General features: G+C 44.9%; 1 protein-coding gene and 1 pseudogene across 1 annotated transcript in view; one reads left to right on the forward strand and one right to left on the reverse strand.

Annotated features, from left to right (window-relative positions):
- SLC24A3 (solute carrier family 24 member 3) overlaps nt 1-12,141 on the forward strand; it is a 66,058-nt gene that overhangs the window by 7,419 nt on the left and 46,498 nt on the right. Inside the window, exons 2-3 of the mRNA XM_011371329.2 lie at nt 1,150-1,224; nt 10,447-10,472. Coding sequence (XP_011369631.1) covers nt 1,150-1,224; nt 10,447-10,472 — 101 coding nt within the window. The remainder of the gene's footprint in view (nt 1-1,149; nt 1,225-10,446; nt 10,473-12,141) is intronic.
- LOC111746857 lies at nt 2,777-2,906 on the reverse strand (annotated as a pseudogene).

A 12,141-nucleotide genomic window follows, 5' to 3' on the forward strand; every position in this document is an offset into this window, starting at 1 on the left:
GATAGCTGACACTTTTCTAGGGAGGCAGGAGGGAGTTGTGAGTGACAGCCCAGGAAGCACCTCTGACATGGTGGTGTGGACTGTCCCCAGTTTCTCTGTGAGGGTCTGCCAACATGGATCTGCTCTAAAAATCAGAGAAAAAAAAATGCGAGGCATTCTTCAAAAAGAGACTTTAAAGAACATACCAAGGAGAAATGACTCTTCCTCCAGAATAAGGGTATTACCTTGGCGTCCAGGGCTCCCTCTCCTCCCTGTCCTCTCCTCTGCATGATGCCCAGCCCTGGCTCCTTTGTCCTTCTTTGTTGAGCCACTTTCTCCTACAGGAAATCTGGACAAAGCTGCTGAGGCAGCCTTAGCCCTCAGCAACATGCCTATCAGCATAAGCTCAGCAAAGCCATCATATCTTTAAAAGGACAACTCCCAGCTGCCCAAGAACAACATCTTCTCCAGATTGATATGCAAACTGATCGTTAAAAATTCTGATTAAACCAGAGGTCAAGTGCCAACTAGACTAGGCATATAACACAGATGAGAGAAGAAGGCCAGGAGGGGACTGCCAGTCAGGCTTGCCCATGCACCTTCCAAAGGGCAGCTCAGGTGCTCATTCCACACAGGAGCATGGGCTGTGGCAGATGCTAGAGTGTTGACAAGGACACAGGGTAAGATTGTTTATGCTATCCCCTTACGAGACATTAGGGATGTTGACCCGTTTCTGGGAGACACTGGACTCCTCTGACAGGTGCCCCTTCACCAGAGGTCCCCTTTGGTCTTCCTGAACCTTCTTCAGACTGCCCTGCAGCTTGGAACACATCCATCCAACATTCCCTTTCTCCTTTACAGGGGTCAGAGTCATGTTGGGTGGCACTCGCAGCTCCCCCACCTCCTTCCCCACTTTCTCTCATAGGCTTCTCCCCCTGATAAAATTGTTGTAACTGTAATCTCTTCTTGGCATCTGCTCTTCAGAAGGTCCAGACTAATACACCTAAATAAATTCATATTGACTGGCAGATCGACTGGTCCAGGACAGAAGATAGAAATACACTAGGGCATGTTTCAGGTTCATCACTGGCCGGAACCTCCAGGAGCCATTCTTTCTCCTTTGCTGTTCGATGTCCTGTTTCTTACTGTTTTTTCCCCCTTTTCCTTCAGGTTGTGGCTCTTTCCTCCTGGTGCCTGCTGAGGGATTCGATTTACTACACACTGTCTGTGGTAGCACTCATCGTGGTAAGTGTGTGATGGACACCTCGCCTGAATTCTCCTACACTGAACTCCTGATCGTCCTTCCTACCTGACTCGGGGTTTGCATGTGCGGCTCCTCTATGGAACAGGTTCGGGGTTTCTGGTGATGATGAGCAGCAAATGGATGTCTATGTGTGGAGGAGGCCTTTCTTTCTTTCGGCTATTTCGGTCACCCAGCACCCCGGCCTCATAGTTTGGTGCTCAGAACAGGAGTGTAGACTCTGGTTACCTGGTTCCATGAGAGTCCCTGCTGTTTTTCTGTGACCCTCCTGTCACTTCCTTCTTACTTTCCTCATGGGCTGCTCTGTAACTCCCTTCAACATCAGTGTCCTTGGGTTGGACCTTACTTCTTCCCCCTCTCACTCTGTTTGCTCTCCCAGGACAGCCCTGCCCTTCCCACAGTGCCCACTGCCACCGCCACCTTTGTGCAGACACCCCCGCACTGCGCTCTTAGCAGTGGCATGTCCCTGAGGTCCAGTCGTGGAGAAGCAAATCTCTACTAGACATCTTCATGTCCCAAACTCAACAGGTCTCTAAATTTAGGATATTTTGTCAAAGCTGGCCCTCCTTCTATATTTCAGCCCTTATTCCTATCCTCCTACCCAATCTAGGAATGATATGAAATTGACCTTTCCCCCAGCTGCTACTATATCATTTGACTTAATTGTCCTGTGGATCTTCGTCTCCTAAAAATCTCCCCACTGCGCCCCTCCGTAGCTCATTTTAGTTGAGGCCTTTTACATTGCAGGTCAGTGTTGCAACCAGTAGTATCATTCCACCCACCCTCCTCCCACTCCCCCCAGTCAGTCCTCAGAGATGTCCAATGGTGTCTCTATAAAGAACACCTGAGAATGCTAGTCTCTTGTTTAAATGGTCAATGGCTCTATGTCACCTGTAGGGACAAACCCAAACCCCTTCGTGTGGCAAGCGAAGCCATCCAGGAGAAGGGTGGCAAATCAGAAGGAACTGAGTTGAGAGCTGGGAGGTCTGACTTCTATTCTGGTCCCCCACTTACCAGCTTTAGTGACCTTGGAAAAATCCGTCTCTCCAGTTCTTAGTTTTCTTACTTATAGAATAGGAACATATAATGAAGGATTTGCTCACCTGTTTACAGACCATTTAACTTGTAGATTATTTAACTGGAAATCTCTACAAATAAACTGACAGTGATGTTTAATACAAAACTTTCCACAAGGAGCCAAATAGGTACTTCTGTCGACAGTGCTTCTTAACAATGAAGCTCTTGAGTTACATCCAGTCCCCTCATTCCGGCCGTTGATAATCAGGAGGGTGAGAGCGCCCCAGGCAGGGGAGGGTTCAGAGAGCCCTGCTGGACCTTGTTCTCAATTATTCCCTGTGGAAATGAATGGTTACCCCAAATCTAGACGACTCTCAGCAAGCCCAGACATCTCAAACATGCTCTGCAGTGAACTTTGTCCCTTGGTGCATGAACCACACTGATCACTTGTGTTCTACTCTTCAGCCTTTTGGATATTTTAGGATAGTTTTTGAAAGTTACTTTTTTTTTTTTTTTTAACGCCTACAGCACTTGGTCTTCCTAGGTGGTCTCCCATCCAAGTACCAACCAGGCCTGACCCTGCTTAGACCCTGCTTAGCTTCCAAGATCAGAGGAGATCTGGCTCATTCAGGGTGGCATGGCCGTAGACTGAAAGTTACTTTTTTAAAGAGACATGGTTAAGGGATGGTATAAATAAACACAACTCTCTATTTTTGCCAAATTCAAGAAAGAGATGACCACTTTCAGAAAGACAAGATGATGAGACAGAACAGCTTAGGCAAGACGGCCAGGAGTAGGGACGTGGCAGTGTCTACCCCAATACATTTGCAGGTGTCGGCTTCTTTCTCTGTTTTCAGTATAAACACCTCCTGGTCTATGTGTGAAATAACTTGTCTTCTGTCAAATTCATCTAGACATGTCCAAGATGAAATAAATGTACGTACTTGTTGCTAATGATGTGTGAGGAAGTAGAATGGTTTTGCTTCTGGCTGCAGGTGCCACCCGCCTGAGCGGGGTCTTTGAGCAAAGCGCCACAGTCGGCGCCCCAGTGCCTGGGTGAATCACAGAGCTGGGCCAGCAGAACAGCAGGCTGCCTGCAGCTTGCATTCCCCCTCAGACGGGAACAAGGTGCAGAAGCAAGTGATTCCGAGGATGTACTATGTGTTTACGGTCCAGATGTCAAAGCTAGAGTATTGTGATTTTGAGAAAAATAACATTTCTCCACTGTTAGGAAGTGATAGAAAAGATAAAGTTTGGATCCTCAGGGTTCGGTCTTTGTTCTTTTTACTTTATCTGGTGTTCCACCAACTTCAGTGTGCACTGGAAACGCCCAGCGTGCTTACTTAAAACGCACGACCCAGAGATTTTAATTTAGTGTGATCTGGGGTAAGACCCAGGAAATTGCACTTTACTCCAGACTTTCCACTGCCCCTGCTGCCAGGTGATTCTAATGCCAGCAGCATCACACTGAACTTTGAGAAACTCGACATCAAAATACTCTGGGACACCATTTCCTCCAGATGTCCATCTGTTGCATGACCATGATCACTTCTAGAGTAAATTTTGAGATTCTCAAAAGCAAAGCATAGTGGCAGCTTGCTTGTCTGAATTTCTGGCTGCTGTTCATTTTCAGAGTCATCTTCATGAGAAACTTTAAACCAGCAGAGGAGTAAAATAGTCTTATACCCAGAAGACTTAGCACTTAGCAGCACTTAGCAATGGAGGTCTCTCTGTCCCCACATCGGTACCATGCCCCAGCACTAGGCTGCTGCTCACACACACACTGTATCTTTTTGTCAAAGTTTCCTGCTCTTCTTTCTGTGTTTCCCCTAATGTCATGGTAACAAAATCACTTTCTTCTGGCCTTCCTTTTATAATGCTAAGCTTCTCTATAAGACCTGCAATGGGCACTTCAAATTACTTTTAAAAAGCCTTCCTCCTATCTACAAATAATTACCAACCACCTGAACAATTTATTTTAACTGTTAGGGGTTTTTTTATGGTTCTGAAAGGGTCAGAAGACAGAACTACCAGTTCCCTGAGGTGATGCCATAAAGAGCTCATTCAACAAGAGGGCAAGTCTGGACTAAGTGAGACCAGATGCCACTTCTATATACATCCCGGGGTCAGCCTTGCAGACCCAGCAGAGGAGACCCGAGGACAATCCTTGGAGCCTGGGGATCCAAAGAGCAGGAAAGACAACTTCCCCAGGGATGCTTATGGCCGCTGTGCCAGGAGAGTGCTAACAGAGTCGTTATTACCTGGATTCCTTTTGGACCAGCCAAAAAGGAGAACCATAGGAGTAAAACAAGCATGTGCATTCTGAAACCAACAGAGCTTAGCCGTTAATTTAGAAATGAGGGGCTCAGTTCACTTAGGTATTTGGCTTTCACCCAACCTTTTCCCTGTGCTATTTTCTAGTATGTTTGTTGTCATTTTTTAAATGAGAAAACAGAAGAACTTAAGAATGAATTATTGTCTAAAGCAGTTATAATCTCATAAACATACAGTATGTGTGTCTCAGTGCCTTTCCCTTGCCCCATCAAGCATCCTCGTTAGTCCTGGTTACACTCTCTGCAGTGAAGCCTCAGGCCCTGGAGAAGCTGGACGTGGCTCGGAGGCTCTCCCCGTGACTCCGATCTCTCTCTGGAAGAGAAAGTTCACCTTTTTAGACCTGGGATAATTCTGGGTTCTTTGGAGCATGTCCCTGCATGCATCTACCTGATAAATAGCCTCCAAATCCTTACAGACCCTCCTGCTTCTCTCCCACCCCCATGACCTACCACCAGTGACTTCCACCACAGGCAGCTCCAGCCTCCCAGTCCTACCCTTGCTCCAAATTCCAGCAGGCCCTGCAGTGTCTTTTATTCAAATGTTATTATAATTTACATAATCATGTCATTTCCATAAATGCAAATGATTCATTACATCATCAGTATAACAGCTGACCTAAAAGGAATACCTTATTTTTACCCTTCATCTCTGCTTTGAGATTGGGGATGTGAGCCTTAAGAGAACAGAAACCTCCAGCTGAGTGGATAGGCCTCAGACAGGTTCACGATAAGTTAGACTGGCTCACGAATCCAGGTTTAGGAGTGCTGCCCACTAAAGAAGGTCCAGGTGAGCCATTGGCACCAGCTGGGGGCCCTCGGGCAACTGGAGCACTGGCACAGCAGCAAAAGGCTCATTCGAGGTGATGCTGCTCCCTCTCTCTCTGGATGGTTCATTGCAATCTCCCTTCTGGAGAAGATTTCGTGGGGACAAAGAGATATGACTTAGCTGACCCAGCTGCCAAAGATGGCCCAGGCAGCACTATCCAATCTAGTAGCCACTAGGCACATATGGTTACTGAGCTCTCAAAATGCAGCTAGTGAGACCATGGGACTAAAAATTTAATTAATTTAAATATATGCAGCCACATGTAGCTAGTGCCTATCATTTTGAATAGCACAGTTGTAGAGAGCGAATTCTTCAGTAGAAACTAGACATACATTCTCACAGCATCTATAAGTTTTAACGAATGTGGATACTTAAATGGGACTGACTGAGTGCTATGTTGAGCCTGTTGATGAAAATTTTCCAGTTCAATACTCACAACTATACAAGCTACCTATTATAGGAGTCCCATTTTACCGATGGCAAAACCAGGGCTCCAGAAATTCAGAAATTTGCCCAAGGTCAGGGAGCTGCAATACTGCAAGTTTATCAGAGCAGGTGTCTAAGATGGTACATCACACCGCTCCAGCACAGAATTCAGATTTTCCCTTCAACAAAATTTGTCTCTTTCAGCCTTTGAAATCATCTTGATTTTACCTCACCCACCACACAGCCCACCATTAGAGGAGTGTGTCTGCACCACTTAACTTTATGTTTTTAGACAGAAAGGAATAGTTTCTGCCTCCCCTTGCCCGGAGTTCGTTTATTAAAACAACGAGTATTAAATGATCCAGAACTTTTATCTTGCCCTTTCTGTGAGAGAAAAAACACCTTAGAGTCATGCTAATGACTGTCCTCCACCCACCACTGGCCTCCATGGCCCTGCCCCTCTGGCTTATCACCCTCCTGCCCTCTTGCAGCTCCCACCACTGTCAAGCCTGCCTGTCAAAGATCCTAATATCACAGTTCCTGTTTAACCCTCAAGTGTAAACGGTATTGATACAAGCCAGCAGCTTTCCAGTGTATTCCATCTGAATCCTCCTCAGATGGACTCACCATGACTGAGCCATCTGCACCCCTGGCTCCCGAAGCTAAGGAAGTCAGAACTCCATCTGGGCACATCTCCTGAGAGGGTCTCCACGCTGTCGAGTGAGAAGTCTGTGAGGGGCAGTTTCCATTTCCAGCAAGGGAGGGAAGATTTTCGAGGTTTCAGGCTCTTGAAAGAGAATGATGATGTTGATTTTCTCCTATTATTTTCACTGCTTAAAATTCTAATGGTACTAGTGATTATAGTACAGGCTCCGAAATCTTAGCTTCAGCAATGTGGCCACACTGCTCCATGGTTACAGCTTACAGTAAGCCACCCAGGGACTGACATGCAATGTGGGGACAGCCACCTGCCTCCCTACACAGAGCCTAGCCCACCTCTCCTCTCCTGCCCACACACCTGGGCAATTCTTGGCACATCTTCTCCCCATTATTCCATCAGCAGTTCCCTGGGATGTTCTGACATCCACAGATCCACCTGCCTAATGTCAGCCCATCTCTCTTGGAAAAATTCTATAACAGATACCAGGACTGAAAAGCTGGTTTCCATGGTACCCAGCCATTTTTCCGAAGCCTGGAAAAAAGAGTGTTTTTTCAAATTCACTCCTGTGTGTTCCCATTTAGTTCGTCTCTGGAACACCTGCAAAGCTTTGGATGAACCACGGCTGGGGTCAGAGAGCAGGTCCTCCAACCAGCCATATGCAGCAAATCTGGGACCCAGATATCAGTCAGCATCATCCACATGTAGTCACTGGGGGTGGACTCAGTGCTTGGCCCCATACACATCCAGCAGAGCCCACAGAGCTGCTTTCCCAAGGCCTTTTTTCAAAAACCGGACTGAGAAAAGGGAGGATCAGTTCCCAAGGCCATCCAGGAGGTCCCTCCCCTGCAGTGTATCATGGAGATTAAGTGTTGGCATAAGATGAGGGACCTGTTCCCACCTCAGAACACCAGGCAAGAGCTGCCTCCAGAACGTCGCCTCGCCCCGTGACAGCAGTGGATTAGCTGAAGCCTCCTTCAGGAGGCTGTCTGTCTTGAGGTGCTTGCCCTCCTTTCAGGAGATTTAATGAAGCTACGAAATGGACTTGGACTGACTTTATGTCAATCTTACTGCCTTGGCAGTGCACACAGGCTGAAGGGCTAGAACATGAGCGCCACCTCGTGGTGACCGGTGGAACTGGGGCACAGCTTCTTGTTTCAGGCAGGTCGTAAAAATGATTTCAGGTTGTCTCCTGCTCTAGTAATACCGCTATAAGGAATGGGGGAAGTTGTTTTGTCTTCTTTTACTCACAGATAGAGCATGAAAATACAAAGGGATATGCAATACTTCTTAAGATAAATAAAATCGGTAACGAATAACAAATCCATTCTCTCAAACCAACAGCAACAATCCAGCGAGTCTTCTATCCTTGTCACTTTAAGAGTTTTCAGACAGGGATTCCAACACTCTCTAAGGATGGTCCAGTGATGTACTCCCCTGAAGGAACATTCTGTGAACAATTATTTTCTGATTTGGGTCTTCTGAATGGATGACAATCAGCTGGTCAGCCTCTTCCAAGTAACACCACATAACTCACCCTCGTCATCTTTCTCACCATAAACAAACCAATTTCCACTTAGAGTTTCCTAAAGTCTGGTTGTTTTCTAATACCTTTTATCCGTTGTATTGTTCTTTTTTGAGTCCTGTCACTTTTTCATCCAATCCTCTTAAAGTAGCGGGATAAAACCCAGACCGCTTTGCTCATTAGCGGTAGAGTAGCCAAGTGGTCAGGAATGAGGCCTCATTTCATCAGTTTTTTGGAGGTTTCCAGGCCACTGACATTTGTTAGTACTCTAGCGAGATCATCGCATTTCTCTTTTTCCATCCTCCTCCCCGAACCACATTCCTACCCCCAATTCCCCCAGCCACAGCTACCACCTGGACTTCAGGCCTATAATGCTCCATCCTTAATTGTGTACCATGTCCAATCTTGTCCAAATTTTCCCCACTATTTCTCTGATTTATTGTGCTCCCTGTAAATTCTGTTCTTACTTTGGGATTCTTTGTACGATTAAACCCATTCTGATTTTTTTTCTCATTGATATGATCATTGAAATAATCGACAGCTGAAGATATATTGATCCGTGCCCCCACATGTCAGTCAAATCACACAGAATAAAGGCTTTCCAAAAGCTGCTTTCATATTATAAAGTATCACCTGCTTTCTCTGGTAGACGAAAATTAAATTGGTGCTCAAATAAACTTTTTACTGGTATCTCGTGCTTTCCAAAGTGGCTACGAATTGATTGTTCCATTCCACTGCCCAATACTGATATGGAATTAATTTCAATTAATAGAAAACATTTTCCAACTTGATTTATTTGTTCTGTCCCATGGTTTCTTGACAGTATTTTAGAGCTAGTGATTTTACAAAAGCAGCTGTGAATGCCTTCCAGGGAGTAGATTGCACACCATCCAGCCTGGGTGGAGCGAGTGCTTCCTTTACTTCCTAAATTCTCTTCCCATTCTAGTTTGGCATTTTTACCAAAATGTCAACCCGTTGAATCCAATGATGACAAGAACCACAAAACTGATGAAGCCAACATCTTTGTCAATGTCTCGTTAGGAAGAGTGAGTTACAAATAATTGTGGCCCCTTTCTATTCATCCCTCTCTGTGCACCTTTGGGGTCACTGGAGGAAGATCCTTTTATATGCCTCTGGTCTGTACCCTGCACGTTTTCCTCCATGTCTCTCACAGCTGCTGGTTGTTATAATCCCTGGGGACTGAAGTGATACCACATCATTAGCCTAGTGTATCGTCTCCTTGCAGTAACATTTTACACCCAGATTGTCCTGCAAGTGTCTGCCTTAGAGTCTCCACTGGGCCACTGCCCCTGAAGGAAAGCCACTCAGACATGAGCATAATCAAAGCAGCCATATCTGTGAGTGTGGGAAGAAAGGGCTATGAACCGGCCCTCGGCTCCTGCTTGAAAGAAATACTGGTGCATCCGTTTAGCTTCATCAGCATGCCATCTCAGCAAACGGGTGCATGCGTCATGGAAAGAACACCAGGCCTGAGTTCTAGAACCAACTCTGCATCAAACTGAGCAACCCCACGAAAATTTCTCATGTTCTCTGCGACTCTGTTTCTCTATATAAACCAAAGGGCAGGGATTATACCAGTTTTCTCTCAAAAACTGAGAAATGACTTTAGATAATATACATAAATTCAGTCCTGTTGTATATTCTCTTTGGATCCTAACTGATCAATCTCTGTTTGGCAGTTGTGTGTCTTCCACTGCTCTGCCACTTGCTAATCTCCTTTAACAAAAGGGCAGGTCTGTGGCCCCGGGCCTGGGCAGCCAGGATTTTCAATTCCTATTGTTATTGTGTTCTTTTCACCCTCTACACTTGGTGACAACTGATGCCGATTCTCCACTTCTAGTTGTGATGTTAAATTCCTTTGAAAATAAATTTTTTAAGGAAACAAAATATAGGTCAACTGAAAGAAAAATGTTGAATACAGAGAAATTCAAGTGCTTACATAAAAGCTCGAAGGAGCTATACAGTACATGGAGAAATCCAGACATCTTACAGGTGATCCATAGTGGCTAATGTGTGGAAATAGGGCCAAGCTCCTACACCCCTTCCAGACCTAAAATTTTACAATATGTTTTATTTTACACAGCAGGTTGATCATGGTTTCCCTCTCAATTCACTGTTGGACAGAAACTGCTGAAGGATGGGATGATCTAATGCTTCTCCCCTCCATAGTCTGCCCACCCAGTCTGCCAATCATGAGTCCTTCCACTAACACTAGCCATAGACTAAACCAGCACAGAGGGGAGCTTGCCCACAGGTGCTTTGTGTTCCAGGCCAGCCCCAGCCTTGATTATCATCAAGCTAACAACAAGGGCAGACAACATGCAATCGTAAAGCACTCGTGTTTGCGCATTAATGCACGTGTATGTGCCTAACCTTCTTTCCTTTTTATTTTTTTCACAGTTCATTTACGATGAACAAGTTTCCTGGTAAGTACCTCTATTTCCTTTCCAATGTTCCTTCTTATGTTGCAAAGCAAACATATCAAAGACCAGAGGCAAGGTTTAAGAAAGAAAGAGAAATGTCATGGCACTTTGGGACAACTAGCATTTCTCGGGAACCTTCTGTCCAGTTCAATTAAATTACCTAGCACAGAGCAGAGATCTTTCCCCTTGGGCTGGAGTAGTGGGCTTCCATTTGGGATCCTAATATCTAATGTCTTCGTCATCCAGGTTAGACAGCATGACTTAGTTGTGCAGTGAGCCATTTGCTAGACCATCATTAAGATTTAAGTAATCTTTTCAAATTGTGTCCAAACCTTTTGGAAATATTCTAAACACCATATACATTTTAGGAACCAGAGACCTTCAACCCATTAAAGTTCTGCCTGACATTCTAGAAAATCTTAGAGCTCTGAAAAATCATTGCTTTTTATTTTTTGATAAATAAAAATTTTGCCCAAATTAAATATACTTTTCATTTGAGCCAACTGTTCAAACGCCTGTATTTGAGATGGGTTCTGAGCAAGTCAAATATGTTTGTAATGGAATCAGAAATTAGGTGTGTTGCACATTCTTGTTACATTTTTTCAAATATTTGATCTGTAGGAGTAATGTGAAATAATATTTTAGGAATAAATAGGTGTGGCACTGTAGGTAGACAACTTTTGTGGTATTATTTAAAGCTAAGAATGAGCCAGAAAAAGAAGTACAGAGTCCACCAATCTTCATTCTCAGCAAAATGGGCACTAAAGCTTAGTTGGAGTGACATCTCTGTCTCAGGATATCTCTGATTTTCGGAATTCAGAGGTAGTGGGGAACTTACCACACTGATGGTAAATGTAGTGCATGCACTATGCCAGCTCTTCTCTCCTCTCCCCAGGAGGGTTGAGGAGGAGACATCTGAGAGAACTTGCTCTAAGTCACATAATCTCTATATTGGCCCATAAGAAATAAGGAAGTCCTCTTTGAATAACAGTTATCAACAGACTGAAAGAGATCAAGATGCCCAGGATCACCTCAGGTCAGAGGTCAGGGAGAACCTCTTGGGATCCACCAGGATGCAGTTGCCAAGTGGACTGGTGACATTTCCCCCCATGTCCTTGGGGCTTAAGTACAGTACAAGAAAACTTGCAAAAGTATATTCACTCACAATGATGGCACAGTTAGCACAACCCACTGCTTTGCCTTAGCAAACAAACAGTAAGTGCTTATATGTTGCTCAGTATTGTTGCTCTTTGCTAACCACCCTACCATAAAGACAAATTATGATCAGAATTGATCTCAGAAATTTTTCTGCTGCTTTCATGCAGAAAACCTTAAGAAGAAACATCCATGGGTGGATCACTGTCTTAGGGAGCTCTCTTTTCCATATCTCCCTGATTTTGCTGATAGAAACCATGGCAGAAAGAGATGAAAGCAGTGTTCATGATAAATCTATTTTAGTCCTTACCCTCAAAACATCTTGTAGGACATTTCAGATGATAAGGAGCAAGAAAGAGAGTGTGTGTCCTCTTCATTTCAAAGGCTGAATCTCCTCTGAAATCAGAAGGATAGAACCTCAAGCTTGTGCTGAGGGGTCCAGATTCTGAGATCATCAGCGTCCTTGGCCTGAGCACCAAGGCTCCCACATGAGCAAAGGGATGGGAGGGCCATGGAT

The sequence above is a fragment of the Pteropus vampyrus genome, unplaced genomic scaffold, assembly GCF_000151845.1.
Source record: "Pteropus vampyrus isolate Shadow unplaced genomic scaffold, Pvam_2.0 Scaffold7, whole genome shotgun sequence".
NCBI classification, from domain to species: domain Eukaryota; kingdom Metazoa; phylum Chordata; class Mammalia; order Chiroptera; family Pteropodidae; genus Pteropus; species Pteropus vampyrus.